Source organism: Polyodon spathula, chromosome 4 (assembly GCF_017654505.1).
Source record: "Polyodon spathula isolate WHYD16114869_AA chromosome 4, ASM1765450v1, whole genome shotgun sequence".
Taxonomy (NCBI): Eukaryota; Metazoa; Chordata; class Actinopteri; order Acipenseriformes; family Polyodontidae; genus Polyodon; species Polyodon spathula.
This window is the reverse complement of record NC_054537.1, coordinates 4,592,288-4,614,664: the sequence shown is the minus strand read 5'-3', so window position 1 is coordinate 4,614,664 and position 22,377 is coordinate 4,592,288. Positions and strand designations below refer to the sequence as shown.

Here is a 22,377-nt window from a genome sequence, read left to right as displayed (position 1 = left end):
ACACTCAGTTTTGGGCATTTGATTAACTTAGCATTCTATTAATTGACTTTCAATTTTCCAGTTTTTAACATAACTATTACGGGTTTGCTGTTCCGTATATGATGGAACTAATTATTTTTAACTCTTGGACAAAAAACAACCCACAACATTCTAATTAGTAAAATGCATACAAATCCCATTAACCTGCTGACGCGGTGCCCAAGACAATGGGTTGTGTCCGTGTGACCCTAACATCCCAGATTCCATCTCTGTGTCCAACATACTCCTTAACCAGCTGGCAGACTGCTCTTGAGGTTGTGGTTTTGAAGCTGGACACAATCTGTAATGAGGAGCCATGAAAAATGTAGCTTACACCGATCTCTCTAAAGTACTGTGCTTGCGTTATTAAAACTATTGTACAGCAAATACAGTAGGCAGTTTATCTTTACATGTTTGTGAACAGCTCATACCTCAGCCAGACATTTTTTTTTATTAAAATAGACATTTTTCTGACATCCACTTCAAGTATAATAAATTCCTGTCTGAAACTGTATGCTGTTCCAGACACTGAAATTAGAACCAAGCAAGCAATACCCTTTCTTTTACTTCTGAGGAAACCAGAGAATCTCAAAAGCCATTTTTTATTTCGCATGCTACAACACTTGTTAGGTCTAACATGTTAGGAATTGCAAGCAAAACTCTACTGTTCCATTTGTAAATCACAGCCTTTAAATATATATTTTTTTAAAACCTACATTTGAGACAGGGAGCAATTAATAACCGCAGCCAGCACTGTATTCAGATCTCTAAAGCTGAATTTCCACTCTTATGTGTGGCCCCTGCTCTCTTTTGTCCAGAGCCTGTCTAGTTCTATATGGACCACCCTGTTGTTTTGAAAACAAGGCCAGGCCCTGAGCAGACCTGGGTAGTGTCTGCCCATGATGTTCTGGGTGTTCGGTTTTACAATTGTCAAACCAGCCTGTGTTTTTAATACAGAAAAAGTTTAAAAAGGAATAGAAAAGGCATTACTTTCATACAGTTACAGCGTCAGTTCAATAATTGGGATCTGATGGCTTTCATATCACACCCGGCCAGAGTGCAAATTGTGTAGGAACAGAAAACTCAGAACGACGGCAGGTCAGACATGTGGCTTCTCTGCTGAATCAAGCTTGTGGAAACGTGGCTTCACAGACCACAATATTAGTGGCCACCCTTGTTGTTTTGAAGTGTGAGATTTCCAGTGTGTTACAATGCTCCAGTTAGACATACATATGAAACTCATGTAAACCTACATTAAAAAGTACAGATCATGCATCTCTTACTGACTTCCACTGTCAGTTTGATTTAACCATTACAATATTTACAGTCACTTTCATAATGTATATAAGTCTGTACACAAATCAGTGTGGCACAGCAACAGGGGTCATTCTATCCTGTAAAGCATGCCATATTTTGGTCTCTTGCATTTCAGCTGGTAGAGACACTTGTGTTGCATAGCAGAACAAACAGTTAATTCCAGGAATTAGTATTCCATATCAACCATCCATATATGAACACCAACCCCAGCCTGTGCATGCATACTGGAAAGTAATGCAGTTACCCATGAGTCTCCACCCCATAACTCCCAGTTTCCCACATTGAAGTTGCGAGGTCCACCTAATTTGCCATGGAAAGAATGTGAGCACTACATAGCAATTGAAAAAAAGAAAGATTTTAATACCTTAGGGTTTGAATAGCCCCCTTCAGTACATACAAATCTTATTGCACAATCTATTGTTTCAATTTGGAAACTAGTAATTTGGTTAAGAGTCTCCTGATCACTGGTCTTTCTGTTGAGGAAATGTTATCACAGTAGTCACACAGTCTTTCGGAAGCAGCCCATCAAAAATGGGAAAAATCTGAAGTGTAATTGAGATTATGTATTGAATTTCCATTGAGTATTGAGAATTACCCCATGTATGAGTCGGAGGGCTAATAAACTCACGAGATGCATAGCGTCAAAGGCGTAGTTTGACCTCTGGACCATATGTTGGATAATTCTCTGTACACAATAAAGAGTCACTACTTCATACCAAGGTTGAGAAAGTTCAGTGAGATTTAAAACATAGTTGTCTAACTTTACATTTATTATTCATGAGATTAACTTTACGGTCCGTTTTTCTATGCAGAAGGAGCGGATAAATACAGAGCATCTAGCAAAGGATTGTTTTTCTATACAGTAAAAAGCAGCATGAAAGCAGCAGAGAGAAACTAGTATAGGGACTGGATGTAAAATGATCCAGTCATACTTGTGGTGACAGAGGTACCGTGGCACTGTCACCACACTTAAGAATGCGTGTGAGACAGTATAGTATGCAGTCGAACTGAATTCTGAAGTAGTATTATGTTGCTTTCCGTATTATTAATAAACAGTCTGATGTGGTAGGGCCCTGCTCCCGCCCTGTCCCACTCCCACTCGCTCCCGCATTTGTTTGTTGCATTTTTATCCCACTCCCACCAGCAAAAACATTAGATCCCACAAATCCTGCAAGAGAGGCAGATTCCCCCATGCTACAAAAAAAAAAAAAAAAAAAAAAAAACACGTTGTTAATATATTATATAGAAAAATGGAATTCAGACATTCGGAAAACAAAGAATAAAACAAATTTTGCCCCTCACTACACACTTCTATATATCGTACTGGGCTAACCGGCGGGCCCGACCTCGCGTGAATATCTCAGGCACCATAATAGCCAGCTTACTGGTTCAATACATACCTTAAATTACAGATTTAGAGCTTTCCAGTGATGTATCGTATGCCCGTATCAGACGTTCCAAAGCGAAACTAAAGCAAACCGAAACTTACTCTTGTCAGGCGACAGGAGTCAGATCCCTAGGTTTCGTTTCTTGCCTATTAAATGGGTCGCTTCAAAAGACGGCATTCCGCTTTGAGCGTAATTTAAAAGCACATGCTTTGCACTTTCCATTGATGTAAGGGATGTCATGTGTGTAGTTCTTACTGGAAAAAGCCTTCCCCTACATTCAATGTATATATATATATATGGGTTCAGTGCTGTAACGGGCATCCATTTCCCAGAAAACAGCAGCGAATGTGACGTCACATAACTAAACATGCGAGTGTGATTCTCTGACCTGACTTGAGCCGGCGCGGGTGTGCTACACTGGATTCGGAGCGAGGGAAACAAACACATATAGGAAAGAGAAGCTCAAAATTATCAGCAATTTCTAGAATAGGCTACTTTTGGTAAAACCGCAATTTACCGCAGTCTTTTTTTTGCCCACCCAATCTCACCCGCAAGTAACTTTTCCATAGTTTATTTTCCATTGTTTATTTTTTTACAGTGGAATTTCTCAACTGTGGTATAACACAAGCTAATTATAGTTAAGATTTTATTGTACATAATTCCTGTTTAAAAAACAATACACGTATAGTACTTATGTAAAAACACACCGCTGGCTTGGTTTATGAACCAACAGACAAGCAACTGCATTTACTATATCCTTAGAAATGTAATCATTTCAATAATTAAACCAAAACTAATTATTCACTTTTTATACCACAGGGCATTTTAATTTGTGCTTGACTCTCTTAATAAAGTTCTCATCTTCCTCACAAACACTATCATAGAATTGTTGTGGGCAAATGAAGACTGTTTTTATTGATTTGTTTTTTTCACATATATAACAGATCACAATAGTCTGTTATTGCTTAAAGAAGCAATCAAAGACTGGAGTCATAGCATGTACGGTTAATTTTCAAATGATACTGGAATTATATTAATTTGTTAGGACTCATACAAATAATTAATAGCATATAATATCGTATATTTTGTGTACATAGAAAATTTACTTATATAATTAGAAAAAAAAAATATATATATATATATATATATATATATATATATATATATATATATATATATATATATATATATATATAAATATATATTTATACCTTGCTGGTTGAGGCTTTGTAAGTTGTCTTCAGTTTTTGAGACAGTTGACTGGTACTGTGGCTGGCTGTGGTAGAAAAAATACATTATAATGAATCCACAAGCATGAGAATCAAAGCAAAGCATCAGTAATAGGAAAAGTGAAAACACTGTCTGTAGCTATACACATGCGCACACTCATTTAACAGCCCTTACCACAACATCATGACATTAGTCTGAGCTTGAGGCCCAACGCTGAATGGCAATGGGAATGGTGCAGGTCAGGAACGTCAAGGCACCACTTGTAGCTCATATTTTTTTTAATACAGAAGCAAGCAAGTTCGTATTTGTACAGTAAAAGTCTATGCTCACCTTTTGCTTTCAAAGGTCCCCTGCTCAGGTCCCCTCCGTCAATGGTTTGTCCTTCAGCTGTCAGGCGCTCATTAAGTGTGTCAATTTCTCGGCGCACTGTGGATATGGAAATGAGTGCTGTTACAATGATGGTTTGTAACAGACACTTAACATAGCTGGAGTCTATCTTTGCTATGACGGAGTAAAAGATGATCGTCAAGGGGGCCTTTAAAAGATGTCTGATAGTTAGCAATATGACCGTCATAAAAAAATAACCATTTAAAGCTTGTCTGCAACCTTTTTCTGCAGAACTGGACTGCACTGTGTAAGCTTACTAGCCAGACAACCTTTGGTTTTATGGGAATAACTTAAGATTAAGACAAGAGATAATATTCTGTTAGAGCTGGTCAAGCTAAAAAAAAAAAAAAAAGAAGAAAAAGAACTGATGTAGCTATGATTGGTCTACTGTTAGTTAATCTCATAATGTCCTATATGCATTTCATAAATAATATCCTTAATAAGTGTCTTAAAATGAAAGGTGCTAGAAGACTGCAGTCTATTTTAATCTAAACAGTGGCAAATCCCAATAATGTTCCCCCTAAAAACTCTTAAAAGCTCACAGAAAAATCACAGATCTTTTCTAAGTGCTGCAACAATTACACAACGTACCTGAATAGACGACTCATTTTTATTGGATTTCATTTTGTAACAATTATGTTTTTTATACCTGCCTTACTGGAACTGCAAGATGCTGATAGCATTGTATGAATACATAATGTCATACTTTTTCAATAATGATTGAAAAAAAAAAAAAAAAAAACATTCTGATATTTTATAGGTTTGTTTTATTTTACTGCTTGGAGTCATTTTCTCAAATTCCCCCAAAACTTCACTTTTTATCTAGTTGTCTAAAATGGATCCAATTTTGTAACTAGTTCTTTGTGTATACGGCTGAACAGAAGAAATAAAAAACTGTACTTACACTCCACATTTTCAATATACAAATTCTCAAACTCGCGCTCAATCTGTCCAAAAAGCTCAAGTAGATTGTGTCGTACAGCTGAAGGCAGTTTTGAATCCTACATGGAAAAATCGATAAGGATTAATAAATCACTATTAGGTTTTCAATTGTATATACAGTAGAACCTGAATAAACCTCCCATCAAGAGAACAAACATTTGTGCTGCTTGTTCAAAGTACCTCAGTCTATTACAATATTTTTGCCCCCACATAAACCAAAGGGTAAACTGCTTTGGTGAAACACACAGACATTCACAAACAATTACATAAGCAGTGCCCAAGATTAGCTATACAGCTCATGTAATTACAGGTTATCTATTCAAATTAGTTTTCATTTTGACTGCACTTTTTTGCATTTTGAGATGGATCTTACACTTGTGTTTGTTTATAGATAAAACAGAGGTTAATTATATGGTTTAACACTTGTCAAGATGAATAACACAAGGAAACATATACCGTAGAAAGGTTCATATGCCAAGGTATGTGTTTACGAAGTACACATTATACAACTGATTTGGATCACATTTTTTTGTACAAATTATTTAGACAAAAGTTACAATTATGATGACTAACAGTTGCACATTAAACCAGTCTGGTATTAGGTCTTATGTGGCTTATGCTTTATGCAGTAACAACTGCTTATGTAAATCAGTGATCACGGGGGGCAAAAATATTGAATAAATAAATAATGAACAACTTATTAGTTGTTCAAATGAGTTATCAAATCATGGCTATATTTGATTTCAAAATATTTTTTTCATTAATTATTGGGTCTCAAGCTATCTTTTGAGACTGGATCTTTGCTGGAAGTTTTCAGATCCTAAAATACAACACTTTACTGTACAACAGAATTCCAGTGCATATGTACATCAGATGTGTGCACAAGTTAAAAGATAAAACAAGACTTACTTCCATACTCCTTCAAATGCTATTTCCAATTTACTCAGGTCGAGAAATTCATAGAAAATCCACTCAAGAATAAACAACCATTTTAGTAACTCACTTCAATTAGTTCAACTTATCGCCCATGTTTTTAGACACTGCAAAGAAGACCAAATTGATTCGCTTCAAGAGAGCTGCAGCATTCATACGTCAGAGGTTAACCATTCTCCGCTCTGTCAACGCCACATGCAAACACATATTGCAACAAGCAATTAGCAAACAGTTGGTCTTTTATGCTTCCAAAGCTGTTCAATCATGTGCCTAAAAGTAAAGGTCTCCTTGGTTACCAGACATAATGATAGCATTCAGCCGCAAAAGGCACTGCAGTCTAATCTCTCCTGTTGTCTTACAATAGAGGCCCTATCAAACAATGTGAGAACAGGTACTACTATACTGAACTCAATGAAGCAACTTAACAAAAAGAATAATTTGCAGGTACACATCAGCCATAAAATATTAATGAAGGGAGCGAGTACTGGATGAATTCAATACCCTGCACTCTATGAACATTACGATACACAACAGAAATATTTAACCAGGAAAGTCCCACTCAGTATACCATGGTACACTGCCACTACTGCTCACATAAGCACAAAAGTGTCTAATAAATACAGTGTCTACAGTATCAGCTGTCAAAACATAATGGAGCACCATTCTCTGCATTTGCAGTGACAAGTCAGCTGTTCAGTCAAATGTCATCAGTGAATACCTGTGGATCATTCCATGTCAATTCTCCGAGTGAATATGAGTATTGGTCTCAGATTTAATGACAATCTTAATAGCAAAAACAAACCAGGAAACACAGTACATGACTGCCAAGTATGAGTTAAGTATGCAGTATGACCCACGTAAGGTGACCAACCATCCCGTATTGTGCAGGACACTCCCTAAACTGGACCGTTTGTCCCACGTCCAACTAAAATAAGAAAGCATCCCGCATTTCAAACAGAAATTTTCAAAAAATTTAAATTCAAAACAAAAACACAACAAAGTGTATCCGTTTTTTGCAGCTGAAGCCCATTGACAGGAATCACTCTTTGCTTTGTCACGCCCACCTGACCGTTACTATGGTTACGCCAGTCCGCTTCCGCTGGGGATCTAGATATTTGAGAATCTAGCACAAGTATAGTCAGTTCAGTTCAAACAGTTGGTATAGCGCTAGTGAATAGTTTTAACCCTTAGCGGTCCATTTATTCAGCGCTTGTCAGGCATGTCAGGTCCAATTTATTTTCACACGTGCTGTTTAAAATATTTTTTCAGAGTAAAACAGGTTAAAAAGGCACTGAATCGCAAAAGTACACTCAGTACTGTATCTCCAGCAAAGCCCCACCCCTTGTTCGCTGTATTTTTCACATACCTCTTTATAGACGTGCATACTGATAAATCCTCTCCTGATCACTTGTTTTATCACCAAACTCCTCAATAATGAGATCCAAGTCATTATTTTATTACTATAACATCTCAAAAAGCTCAGCAAATGTCTGTGATATTCTCTGAGCGCTGGATGGAGAAGCAGCTATCTTCTTTGTTTATGTCCGTGTCTCAGTGGTGCATAGGTCTATCAGATATATCCCCCCCCCCCTTCATTGGCTCCTATCGGTCTCACTCAGCCATTGAAAGGTTTTCTCAGTTTTTTCCATATTTTTTATGATGTCAGACAGGGTCCGACATCGGACTGGAAAAGGAAAATTGTAATGTCGTACCTGGTCCGATGTAGGACCGCAAAGGGTTAAACAAATGGAACAAAAATGCAAAAAAAAAAAAAAAAAAAAAGATAAGAATCCTGGCATCATTAAAGCAAACTGCATGGCCCACATTCTACACAACTGTGCACATCATGCAACTGACAGACTTAAACTCAGCATGGAGAGTGCGGTAACAAAAACTTACACTTACTTCATCATCTGCCAAACTTGTCCACAAGCTAGAATTATTTTTTGATTTTGTGTCTGAATAATATCTGACTATGCAGGCATGTGTTAACAAGATGGGTAAGTTTGCTCCCTGCTGTTAAGATGTTACACAATTGCTGGCCTGCCTTAAAGAGCTACTTCTTGTCCTTATGTGAAAACGAGTGTCCAAGAACCCTGTAGAAATACTTTGAACATGACAAAGAGGATGATGGGATACTATGTGGACTTGAGAGATGTGAAATTCTTACAAAATGCACTTTAAATATTTTACAACAGCGTTCTTCTTATAGAGGGTAATGAAGTAACAGGATGCGAATTGTATGAAATCATGGCTACACTCAAAATCCAGCAAAAAATGACTGACTCTTTCTTTAGATTTGAACCCAGCTCTGATTTGAGGATGTTTTACATTTTTACCAGTCTGTTCTGGCCTACTTGTAAAAATGTTTTTATTTTTCTGAGGATAACTACTCAAAGAGAATGCAAAGCTTAACTTTGACGAAAGAGTTCTGCTTTGCTGAACTATGTGATGCTCTCTAGACAAGTTTTGTAGTATTTTGCCAGGTCTGAAAAGAATCATCGCATCAACAAACCCTGTGGGGAAAAAAATGGTGCACTTTACTGAAGAGCACAAAAGCTCCAAATACTACTGTTCTGGTTTCTTTAGCATTAAGCCATCCTGTAACCAATGTCTTCATTGAAAGACTCTTCTCCTTAATGTCTGGTGCATGGACAGATCAGCGCAACCGGGGCAGTGTGGCCCTCATCAAGAGCGAGATTCAAGTCAAGGCAAACTATGAACAAGACTGGCAAGAGTGTTATGCTTTTGCTTTGAAGGAAAAGGCACTTCTGGAAGCTACCCAATCAGAGAAGTACAAGTTCAAGAAGCAGAAGGCAACATAAATGACTAGTAAGCAGAATTCAGCTTCTTTATCAATTTACTGTCCAATTATACATTACAATTTTCCTTTATTTTAAAACAAAAATGCATTAAAATGTTGTCAGCTTTTGCTTTTTTTTAGTTTTTTTGTTTTTTAAATGTCAGGTATACAGTGTTTAAAGTGGTATGATAAAGGGTTTGGTATGCACAGGAAGAAATGTACTGGGGAGGATTCGTTTGATTTTACCACATTCAGCCAGAGTGACGGATTATGTTTAATTACATTCATTTTATTAAAACCTCTCTCGCAGTCAGCTGTACGGCTAGGTAGTGTGTAAACAATACTGAATGTTTTTTTTTCAGTTTTTGAGGAACGTTTCTGTTGGAAAACATGGATTGAGAATTGATTAGCAGTTTGCTACGCATGTGGACTGGCAGAGCTATACTGGTGTTTTTTTCTGAAGAGAGACCAATATTGCAGATAGCAGACTGTTTGGTTCAAATTGCATGTACTGCTAACCATTGATAGAGACCTTGTGTCTACAAGTTTCTTGCCCAACAATGACTGCAAGCTAACGAGATAACAATGCTGTGGACTAGAAGGGAACAGGTTCTAAAGACTTCAGAGAGATCGAAAGAGATAATGCCACTGGCATCAAAAGGGGTCGCAAGAAGATAACAAAAGGCAGATGTATGGACCGAAATTAAAGAGTTTGCTGCAGTATAAAATTATATTATTCCACCCCCCTTCATAGATTTTTTTTCTTTTGTCGGTATGTCATACCACCCCACTTTAACCACTGCAGGTGTAGTGTATGTAGTTCAACAGCAAGTGCACTAGGAAGGAAAGGGTTAAGTTCTTTCAGTTACGTAACACTGATAATACTGCGCAAGTGCGCAACAGTTCACTAAGGGGTCTGTATCAGTAGCGTTTAGTCTCTTGGGTCTTTATTCTGTTGTATAACTAAAACACATGAGGATTTTTAGAACAGTTTTATTAGTTTATCCCAGTATCCCACAAAGTCCCACAAAAGTGGTCCCGTGAGTTGGTCACCCTACACCCACGTCACTAGTTGTATTCAGGCCTATACCACAGCTTCAAACTGAATAGTTACCCAGATACACGTCCATCACGCTTTACCACCCTTATATTAATAATAAAGCCAATCCTCATTTTATATTATATATATACACACACATATATATATATATATATATATATATATATATATATATATATATATATATATATATATATATATATATATATATTAATATATATATATATACACACACACACACACACACACACACATATATATATATATATATATATATATATATATATATATATATATATATATATATATATATATATATATATATATATATATAAAATGTAACAAATTTATGCACTTAACAGTTACAGCAATTTCTGACTTCACTAGTTTTCTGATACAAAGCCCATCTCTTCAATGTAACAATTTATTTGAATATCTGTCACAGCCCACATTTGTTATTAGAACATAAGAACATAAGAACATAAGAAAGTTTACAAACGAGAGGAGGCCATTCGGCCCATCTTGCTCGTTTGGTTGTTAGTAGCTTATTGATCCCAAAATCTCATCAAGCAGCTTCTTGAAGGATCCCAGGGTGTCAGCTTCAACAACATTACTGGGGAGTTGATTCCAGACCCTCACAATTCTCTGTGTAAAAAAGTGTCTCCTATTTTCTGTTCTGAATGCCCCTTTTTCTAAACTCCATTTGTGACCCCTGGTCCTTGTTTCTTTTTTCAGGCTGAAAAAGTCCCTTGCGTCGACACTGTCAATACCTTTTAGAATTTTGAATGCTTGAATTAGGTCGCCACGTAGTCTTCTTTGTTCAAGACTGAACAGATTCAATTCTTTTAGCCTGTCTGCATATGACATGCCTTTTAAGCCCGGAATAATTCTGGTCGCTCTTCTTTGCACTCTTTCTAGAGCAGCAATATCTTTTTTATAGCGAGGTGACCAGAACTGCACACAATATTCAAGATGAGGTCTTACAAGTGCATTGTACAGTTTTAACATTACTTCCCTTGATTTAAATTCAACACTTTTCACAATGTATCCGAGTATCTTGTTAGCCTTTTTTATAGCTTCCCCACATTGCCTAGATGAAGACATTTCTGAGTCAACAAAAACTCCTAGGTCTTTTTCATAGATTCCTTCTCCAATTTCAATATCTCCCATATGATATTTATAATGTACATTTTTATTTCCTGCGTGCAGTACCTTACACTTTTCTCTATTAAATGTCATTTGCCATGTGTCTGCCCAGTTCTGAATCTTGTCTAGATCATTTTGAATGACCTTTGCTGCTGCAACAGTGTTTGCCACTCCTCCTACTTTTGTGTCGTCTGCAAATTTAACAAGTTTGCTTACTATACCAGAATCTAAATCATTAATGTAGATTAGGAATAGCAGAGGACCTAATACTGATCCCTGTGGTACACCGCTGGTTACCACACTCCATTCTGAGGTTTTTCCTCTAATCAGTACTTTCTGTTTTCTACATGTTAACCACTCCCTAATCCATGTACATGTGTTTCCTTGAATCCCAACTGCGTTCAGTTTGAGAATTAATCTTTTGTGCGGGACTTTGTCAAAAGCTTTCTGGAAATCTAAATAAACCATGTCATATGCTTTGCAATTATCCATTATCGATGTTGCATCCTCAAAAAAATCAAGCAAGTTAGTAAGGCACGATCTCCCTTTCCTAAAACCATGTTGACTGTCTCCCAGTACCCTGTTACCATATAGGTAATTTTCCATTTTGGATCTTATTATAGTTTCCATAAGTTTGCATATAATAGAAGTCAGGCTTACTGGTCTGTAGTTACCTGGTTCAGTTTTGTTTCCCTTTTTGTGGATCGGTATTACGTTTGCAATTTTCCAGTCTGTCGGTACCACCCCTGTGTCAAGAGACTGCTGCATGATCTTGGTTAGCGGTTTGTAAATTACTTCTTTCATTTCTTTGAGTACTACTGGGAGGATCTCATCCGGCCCAGGGGATTTGTTTATTTTAAGAGCTCCTAGTCCCTTTAACACTTCTGCCTCAGTTATGCTAAAGTTATTTAAAACTGGATAGGAACTGGATGACATGTGGGGCATGTTGTCCGTATCTTCCTTTGTAAAAACTTGTGAAAAGTAATCATTTAACATATTTACTATTTTTTTTTCTTCCTCTACGATTTTGCCATTTGTATCTCTTAAACATTTAATCTCCTCTTTGAATGTTCTCTTGCTGTTGTAATATTGGAAAAACATTTTGGAATTGGTTTTAGCTCCCTTAGCAATGTTCATTTCTATTTCTCTCTTGGCCTTTCTAACTTCCTTTTTGACTTGCATTTGCAGTTCTGTGTCTCCCTGCATGTCAAATCGGTCTGTTTTTATTGTGCAGTTACACTTCTCCGGTTTCTCCTGACAAATGCAGTCAAAACAAAGCGAAGAGACAAGCTAGGGTAATGTAACAGTTAATCATTAAACAGTTTTAGATAGTGTGCTGTATTTTTTTTAATCTGTGATCTTATTTTTTTGTGCATTTTCATTTGCAAGTGAACTATGACATTAGGGCTTGTGACAGAAAGATAATCAGTTCTGGTGATAAATCTTCCTCCCGACCTGCTAGGGCGCTAAAGAACGGGAGGAGAAGTATCTGGAAGGGCTGGCCTGACAGTTTGTTTCCAGGACCAGGAAGTCGGTCAGCCTGGAAAGAAGCAAGACTCTGTTTTAAGACCGTATTGACCTGAAAGGTAAACAAGGGGCAGGTGCAAGTAATAATGCAGCTGCAACCGTTTACCTATATGTCATGCGGGATTACATATAGGGGCCAGGGTAACGCTGATCTTTTCCTTCGTTTGGGTAAAACGCTGGAGAGAGAGGAGCGAGAGAGGAGCTCTCACTGAAATAAGAGTGTTGTGCGTTGTTTTTGTTGTTTAAATAACTGTCTGTGTTTTCACCACTAGACAGTTAAACGAACAAATCCGGAGCTGTCGCCGAGGGTCAGCACGAACCTGATCACCACTGCACCAACCATCACGAATTACCTGTGTCTTCACCACCCCACACACACGTCTGCAGTCACCCAGGACTGGTGACCGTGTATTCGTTTCTGTTCGGGACTGTGCCCTGTTTTGTTAGCCCCACGCTTTACACATGGTTGTGTATTGCCGGGGTATTATTATTTAAACGGTCACCAGACCTGGAAATCAAATAAAACATTTTTCCAACCGGATTACAATTGTCTGCCTTTCACTCCTGCACAGCATCACCGCTGTGTTCCCCACTCACCAGCCACTTTGCCACAGGGCCTTATTGAGCACTATACTGCAATTCTGAATAGTGTTTTAATTCTGGAAACTGTGTTGTTGGTTTTTATTTTAATCTTTTGCTAAATTGCATTACCTTTTACGTTATACGCAGTTGTGTGCATGCTCAACATTTTGATTTAATTTAGCTGTTGGGTCATTAACAAGGAATTTTACATATTGCTACAATACGTACCGGATTTAAAAGTATGTACTGTATTACAGTCCATGTGTCGTCTCTTTTGGCAAGTGATTTCTTCATAATCATATTGCTCTGAATTAAAACACTTCTGTTGAAAATATAGTACTGTACCAACAAAACGAATATAGTACATCTAAATGGAAGCCTACCTATTTTAAAACACAGTCCTTTCAGATATGTATTTTTGATATTGTATCTTTTTTGTGTTCCCTGAAAAAAGGACAAGGGTTGGAACAGGGCGAAATGAAATAAGATATGCGTCACACGCGTTTAGCCCTCACTGAAGCCAAAATTGTATAGGGTCTGTGACAGAAATATAACGAGTTCTGGTTGGAAATCTCCCTCCCAACCTGTGAGGCTACTAAGCAGCGAAAGAGAAAGTCCAAGGACGGGCTGGCCTGACAGTTCATTTCCAGGGTCAGGAAGTCAGTCAGCCTGGAAGACGGCAAGACTTAGTTGCAGGAACGTACTGACCTAGAAGGTAATCGAGGTAGCAGCTGCAAGCAATAAAGCGAGCTACAATCATTTACCAAGGGGTCGTGCATGATACCATAAAGGGGCCGGAGAATCATTAATCTTTTCCTTTGCTTGGGTTTGTGTATGGACCTAGAAGGACTGTGAGAGCCGCAGTAGTTGCTGTGTGAGAAATAAAGAATTCGCTAAAAAGAATATTCATGAGTGTTGTGTTTACATGTATTGTCTGTTAGTAGTTAAACCACCAGATGGCTAACACGAACCCGGAGCTGTCGCCTTGGGCCAGCACAAGCCGGATCAGCACTGCACCAATATTCACAAAAGTAGCCCTGTTTATCATTCACCACAAGCACGACTGCACGCACCCAGGACTGGTGACCGTATATTATTGTGGGCAGATCGTTTGTGTTTATTGTTTGGACTGTAAGCCTGTTTGTCTCCTCCGTGTGTTACACATCGTTGTGTATTGCCGGGGTTTATTACTTGGTTGCCAGACTTGGATTATAAATAAAGCACTTTCTGTAACGGATTACATCTGTGATGATTCCTGCACTGTATCACCGCTACACCTGTTCACAGTCAGCAGCCACTTTGCCACAGATCGGACATGTGAGTGCGGACTGTAACAATACAGAAAACATATAAACTTATATTAAGCTTATACCAAAATTGTACAGGCATTTGCAAAACATATTATTCTGTGGTGGCTTGTTCTTCAGGCTAAGTACGAAAGCTACCCATCCTTGGAAACGTTTCGAATGGCCAGATTCCACATGGTCAGACAATGCTTGGGGCTACAATTCACTGCTGGGCCTTTGCACCACAAATAGAATACCACAGTCAGAATTACATAAAAAGATCTACTCAGGAATCCAGAAATATAATGCTGTCCTTCTGGATGCCATCGTGGTAGCACTGAGTGCCTCGTGAATGCTGCCATGCTCTACTTTACTTCAGTACAAACTCAACTGTTCCTGTCTTCTGGTGAGAAGCATGACACATTCTATTATTCTTATAGGAAGTAAGCTTTAAAGAGATTAAAAATAACAAACCAGGAAACAGGAAGAACCAATCCCCCACAAACAGGAAGAAAGAGAATGTGCCCTTCCTTAGAGACATGGCTTAACACCCATTCAGATAACAGTGAAAAATAATGACTGTTTCATCAGACTAAACCTGTTCCCAATTTAAACGAATCACTTAAGAGTATTACATTAGGGTCAATGAGAATATTTAACTAGCAACCACAGAGAGCCAATGCAGAGGTACCAATAACAGGTATATATGAAAATAAACAGAGCTTATTGATGCGTTGATTAATTTACCATTATAACTTAATTTAGCATACTTTACTTTATTTCTAAAGAACACCATTGTCTACTGAACAAATGAATAAGAACAATACGATTGACCAGCCAGGCATCTGCCACTCAATTAAATACAGCAGGAAGCAAGCTTCTTATGCTGCCATGTGTAGCAAGCGCTACAGTATCAATGTGGAAGAAAAAACAAAACCCACAGCAATACACAAATGATTTGGCACAAATAGTTACCTGACTACTCAGATACATTTTAAACATTGGTAACATAACATCCTGCTTCATTCCACCCCTTGAGAATAAGCTAGTATTGGCATTTATTGTAGATAAGGTGTACAGTACTGCCCAAAGTCATGTTTTATTTTAGTTGGCACTGGCAGAAATGTGTTTTGAATTCCAGACAGCATAGATTAAAAGGCTATTTTGAATCCCTTGTTTGAATTTATATATGCATGGTGTTTCACCTTCGAATTACAACATATACGTGGCTATTGGAACAGCACAGCAGCATAACACAATAATATTAACACAGACATATTATTTTACCATAAACAGCACACATATTACATTGTGAAGTCTTATAGAGTAGACAGCTCAGGGGTTACAACATAACCAGCTGCCGTTGTAATATGCACAACCCTATGTACGTTGCTCAGATGAAGCAGCTTTTTGACAAGCTAGGGCCAAGTAGTAGAATATAGTAGTTCACTTTGTTTAACTGAGTAAACAATATATTTAACAAGGTATGTACATAATAATTTAGGAAAGGGCAAGTACAAATGTAAAGAATGTTTTGAAAGATTATAAATAGGGAAGTATTTTTGGAAGATATAGCTACATTCAACAGAGGTCAACTGTTAAGTTCTTTGCACTTTCGTACTACACGCACAAGTTAATCATATCACGTGTGTACAATATATAGTGGCCAGGGTTTTAATGTATTCAAGATATCTACATGAATGTTACAGTGGTTGATTTGATATGACAAAGAATGGGCCTTTTCTGCTGTCTGTTACACAGTAATAATAATAATAATAATAATAATAATAATAATAATAATAATAATAATAATTGATGAGACATAGAGACTTACTTGTCCTTCCAGCACGTCCCTCTGCATTGCTGGTCTGTCTTGTTCTGTGCTGTTGGTCCTGCGGATGGAAAGGCTGTGGGACTTGCGCTTCTGTTTTGCTTGACGAGCAGCTGAACTGGTTCCACTTTCAACAGGCATTACTCCCTAGTGACGTCTTCACCAAGTCTCCTATCTGAAACTAAGCATATAGAATTAAGTTCATACAATGCTGTAATATCCTTGTTTGTGGTGCATAAGAAACTAGTGTACTACATGTGTAAGCTTAAAGCACTATCTATAAATAATTTGCGTCAAAAAACACTCCTCCTGAACAACAAATGGTCAAGTTAGTATAACAGATCTAGTAAAACAATTAGAGCAAATCTAAACTGTTTTTGGTACTAGGATTTACGATATGTTCAGAAAATTACCAAAGTTCACGAAAACACCTCAGAAAATAAATAATTTAATAAACATTCATAAATAATCATTAATGTTTATATACCAAACAAGATTCAAAGAAATGACATTGTCTGTTGATTTAGGAAATTTGTCCTTATGCATTATATCAAAAAGCTTCCGTCAGAACAACCCATTTCTGGGGCATCCATCCATTATCATTAACCGCTTAATCCTTTATGGGGTCACGCTGAGCGGGAGCCTAACCTGGACAGGGTACCAGCCCATCGCAGGGCACCACACACAAGGCAATTTAGAGTGACCAATCAACCTGAACAGCATGTCTTTGGACTGTGGGAGGAAACTGGAGTACCCAGAGAAAACCCACGCGAACACGGGGAGAACATGCAAACTCTTCACAGACAGACCACTGAGCCGGAATCGAACCTCGTACCCTGGTGCTGTCAAGCAGCAGCGCTAACCATCGCACCACAAGTGCCGCAACGCCCCTCAAAATGTTTATCTATTCATGGCTATTATGACCACAGGACCCTTTCAGCTACAGCAACTAGAGAGATACCTGTATTAGGATGTGTTTGGATCAAAATAATAACATGATTTGCAAGTTTAAGTCGCACCACTTCCATACAATATTTATGAACGGACGTCAGCCTGTAAAGGAAAAAAAAAAGCTGGCATATCACATGCTTTAAACTGAAGCGCAGGAGGGACGACAACAATCGGATCGAACACAAATTCGATGTGGTGTATAATGGATCCTGCAGCAGCTATGATGAGGATCAAACATGTGCAAGTACAATTTAGCTAAAAATAAAACGTTGCATTCAAGATATTTTGAAGAACGAAAAACAATTAAATATCACATATTCTGATGAAACAGTAAACAAGTGCAAGGTATTTTCGTCATTTGTAGAGGATACGAACATCTGATGTGAAAAACGATTTGTTTGAATATTCTGATTTTTGTCCCAGCACTAAATGAAGGGCTGAACCACAGCAAAAGGTCAATAATTGAACAAAACCAAATGTTACAATTTCCCAACCAACTTTTTAGGCCTAGGGCTCCTAGTTAACAAAAAGTAAAACTTATTAAGTTTAAGTGTGTTGTTTCTTTCTGTGGCCAATAATTATAATTTCTAATCAAAATTACATCGCATCCTACACTCTGGTCTTGGTGCCTCTACAGCTTTATTCAAGTGAAGACCCTTTTGGCCTTGCCCTTTTGTTGCCAATTTAGAGCCCTCAAATTGGTTGTTTCACAGCAGTTTCAGGTGGTTGGGCATGACGTTGTTTGACTCCTGCCAAGGCTAATCAACACTGCCCTTCACGGGATGCTGCTTGAGGCTGGGGAATGGTTAAACTGCATTGAAAAAAAAAAAACTGCTAGCACCAGCAAAGAGAACCGATTATGTGCACACCACGACAAAACGCATTACGAGCTACAGTCGTAGATATTGTATTCTTCTCTAGGATAAATGTTTTATAAATACTAAAGCACCGCTTTGAAAACAACTGCATTTTCAATGTGTGCCCTTGGTAAGGTTTAAAAGGCTAACGTGATCAATGTTTTTACACGTTAACTAGCGCATTAAGAAGCACCAGTGTAGCATATACTAAACATTAAAACCAGTCAAGTACTGGCAGTACCAACACGCACTGATCTGATGTCTCCTGGTACATATTTAAAAATAATACCCCTGGGCCTACTTAATAAAAAGCGATGGATTTGACACTAGGGTTTCAACTCGATAGATAGATAGAGATAGATAGATAGATATGTTAAAACAATGACGTAGTGATTTAACTATTTTTGTTTCTGTGTTAAACTCAATTGAAAATGTATACTAACTGAAAAGATCTGCCATTGTTGTCATCATAATTAATTTTCTTTCGTCACACGTACGCGGATAATCTTGATTTTAACGAACGTTTAGTATCAATAAACAGAAAATAAGACAGCGAAACCCGTGTTATGTTACAAATATTATAACCAACGACATATTCTCCACTGCAGGCCATGTTTATTATGCAACTTCCCGAATCCAAAGCTTGCTCTCATGAAATACAAACACAAGAGCAATGTTTCCGTACTCACATAGACAGTATGTGGAAAGCCGATTCTCGGTTATTTCACCTGCAAGCCGGAAAGATATTGCACGCCTTTTGAGTGACCATTTTCCTGAGACCAGGTTTCTTTGCCCGTTCTGGCCCGAATTACTGTATATACGCTTTCCTCTTTGCTGTCAAACCATCCCCACGGTCCATCCGGGCACCGACAATAGCTGGGGTTAAAGGACAGCGCTCCTGGCAACCGATGTGGGTGTTGCTTTGCAGCGCGACCGCCTACAGAGACGCAGAGGGTGTAATAGGGAGGTGCTAGGCCCAACTTGGTTAAAGTAGAAAAGACCTGCCACTTTTAAATCAATAAAATGAACAAATGGATGCTGTACTACGTACATACATATACATTTACTAATAAAAAAAAACAGTAAAATGTCCATAAACCAAGCCTATATATTTAATTACGTTATATTTACCTTGTTCTCCTCATTTATGTTTTATTACAATAGAAATATAACACAACTGATTATGAAATACAAACACGAAACATAGTAAAAGCAAGAGTAACGCATACAGCAGTGCTGGTGTTCTGAAACTCTGCGCCTCCCCTTCAAAATGGGCTTCCCGGTAGCACAGATTAATAGACTAATCTGAAAAATAGAGCTTCCCTCAAAAAAGTTTACTCTATGTTTTGACTAAATGTACAGTGATCAGGAGAGCATTTATTGGGCCAAAACCCTGCCCTGCTTGTAGCCATATGGTTAAGCATTATCTAATGCTATTTCAGTGTGATGGCCCTGAAGGAGTCTCATTCTCGCATGTGAATATTGATCCAGATAATGTAAGACGAGTTGAATGGACTATGAAACTGATCATATTGTAAGATGGGCACATTTCGGTAAACTGGAATGTATAGGTATCCCTGATAGATGTGTCCAGATATCTTGCAGGTACTAAGTAAAGGCTACCTGTGATGTGAAAAGACGGCTATCGCATCCTGTCGTGGCCTTCACTGAACCAGAGAGAAATTGAATCCTGCTGGAACAGGGCTGATTTGCTTGACATTAATGGGAGAATCTAAAATTGCTGAAGTACCCTACTTATAAATGTATAATGCTATATTCTTAATGTTAGTTTACAATAATATAATATGATATACCATTATTAGTATATTGTATTATTGTTTAAAATATTCTTTGTAACCAGTAAAAATATTATTAGTGGAATTGGATGGAGTCTGTGTAGAGGGTTCATTACTAGCAAATCATACTAGCATGATGAAAGTCTGGAGCCTCTCTTTATCAAGAGGTAGGGTCTCTGAAATAAACATGGAGCCTCTGGCATTCCGATCCAATGAATTAAAAGAAATAGTGGTTTGCCATTTTTACTGTAAAGAAAGAACAATAAGAAGTTTATTAGCAGAAAGATTATTAGCATTTGAAACTAAGAGAATATAGTGCAGAAATTAACTTAAGTAAAAACTTCAGTCAAAGCAGAATGGTACCAGTCTGTGTCAAGCATATAGTAGGCTTGCCAAAGATAAGATAATACCTAATACAGGAAAGGGGAGTCAGTGGTGAACTATATATGGCTTCATTAAATCAAAGAAATTAATGAAGACCTGGTAAAAACAAGTGAGGCGGAGCCACAGCATAGGCTCCTACCATGTTATGCCATACGTCTGAGGAAATGCTTACAGAAGACTCTTCTATTAATGATGGATGAACTCGATGGAGAATCAGGTGGTTCAGAACTTGCCTGAACAGGATTTTTATAAAACAAACAGAGCGTGGTCAAGTTTAGTTTAAACCATTGAATAGCTAAAATGGGACTGTTATATTTTGACTATGTTCTTGATAAAATTGATTTAAGTGAGAATAATTGGATATATAGGCTTCAAGTTTGCTATGAGCCTTCTACCAGCCCCTATCCGATATGTTTTAGTTCATTGTTAAACAACATATATACATGTAATAAAGCCAATCTATTAAGGAGGATGTCTTTTGATGTTAAAAGGGAAATATATTTTTATTCCAGGATTGTAATAATTAAACCAAAGTAGGCGTTATATATTAAACACATCTTTGTATGTATTCTTCATATACTTGCACTGTATTCAACTGCATGCATCTTCAGAAACTCCCTGGTACCAAAAAAGAATAACATCAGTTCAAAAGTTCACCTTACATATTTTGGAGATGCAGGAGGGGTGTATGGGATGATGGCTAATTAATCTTATATAAGGAGTTACCGGGTGTTTTGAAAATGTTATTAACTTGAAGGACAGGAGCTGTTAAGGCGGATTAATGTTTGAGATTTAATTGAGACTTCTGACATAAGAAGTAAAGCAAAAACTATAAAAACCAAGGTAAAACTCTAGTCAAGTATCGCTCAACTTGCTAACTACAAGTTGTGTTGTTATATGAGCGCAGCAGAGCAGTCCCTCAGATTCACCAAGCAGGGTGCAAAATTCTGAATCCATTAGCAGCACTCAAGAAATTGAGCAAAACATGAAAACTACTACTGAGGGATCTTCAAGTCATACATGCCTAATTACACTTCATATGAAGGTGTGTAGATTTGTGCTCTGGTATCCCTTACCAGAAGTACAAGAGGCAGTTTAGGGTACCACTGACAATTCTCTGAGGGCTTGGTTAATACATTCTAATAAACAACATTACATGAACACAAATAGAAATATCACAAATTCAAATTACAATCCAGTTTCCTATTCTTTGGTATTTACTTTTACTTCTTTTACATGCTTTTTTTTTTTTTAATTAATTATCTGAACTGAAAATGTAAATGTATGTGAGAGTCATTTACAGTAACTAAGCTATATGTATGGTACAAAATATCAATCCTGTTATTTGAAACACATGCTCTGGTGTCCAACATTAATAATAATAATAATAATAAATAATAATAATAATAATAATAATAATAATAATAATACCTACAGGTTTATAACACTTTTTTTTCTTATGCAGTATAACTCCAAGTGTTTTTATTGAGATTTGGCTTGCGTGGATATCCCTAAAAAGAATAGAAAACTTTTTTTTTTTTTTTTTTTTTTTTTTATCATTAATCAGTTGCTGATACTTTAATAAGTAACAATTTAAAAATGTGGTGTAGCATACCTATTCTACCCTTTCTTTGAACTAAATGACAAATATCAAACAGGTTTTGTGTCATTACAAACCAGTAGCAAATAATCAACATTTGAATAATACCTCTGGATAGGTCATGCAAGCAATCGATGAACATTACACAAAAACAATGATGCTTTACTCCATGAATAAACAGTATTTTTAAGCTGTCACCGAGAAAGACGCTGCATAAATATCCTAAAGGTTGCTCTGACAATGAGTGCACTGAATGCTCAGTTAGAACGTGACTAGGAGCGCTGCTGTTATTTTCAGGAACATTGAAATAATTTCCAAGCAGCACTTGATGATTGCTGC

At 37.4% G+C, this 22,377-nt stretch overlaps 1 protein-coding gene across 3 annotated transcripts in view; it reads right to left on the bottom strand.

Annotated features, from left to right (window-relative positions):
* Positions 1-19,138, bottom strand: part of LOC121314082 (WD repeat-containing protein 37-like) — a 33,610-nt gene extending 14,472 nt beyond the window's left edge. For 2 of the 3 annotated variants that reach the window (XM_041246914.1, XM_041246917.1), the window contains exons 1-6: positions 18,948-19,138; positions 16,454-16,631; positions 5,245-5,341; positions 4,284-4,379; positions 3,935-3,999; positions 184-319 (exon numbers count right to left, since the gene is read on the bottom strand). In XM_041246914.1, the coding sequence (XP_041102848.1) occupies positions 184-319; positions 3,935-3,999; positions 4,284-4,379; positions 5,245-5,341; positions 16,454-16,591 (532 nt within the window). In that variant the 5' untranslated portion in view covers positions 16,592-16,631; positions 18,948-19,138. The remainder of the gene's footprint in view (positions 1-183; positions 320-3,934; positions 4,000-4,283; positions 4,380-5,244; positions 5,342-16,453; positions 16,632-18,947) is intronic. The other variant, XM_041246915.1, reaches the window with a different exon arrangement.
* Positions 19,139-22,377: the final 3,239 nt, after the last annotated feature.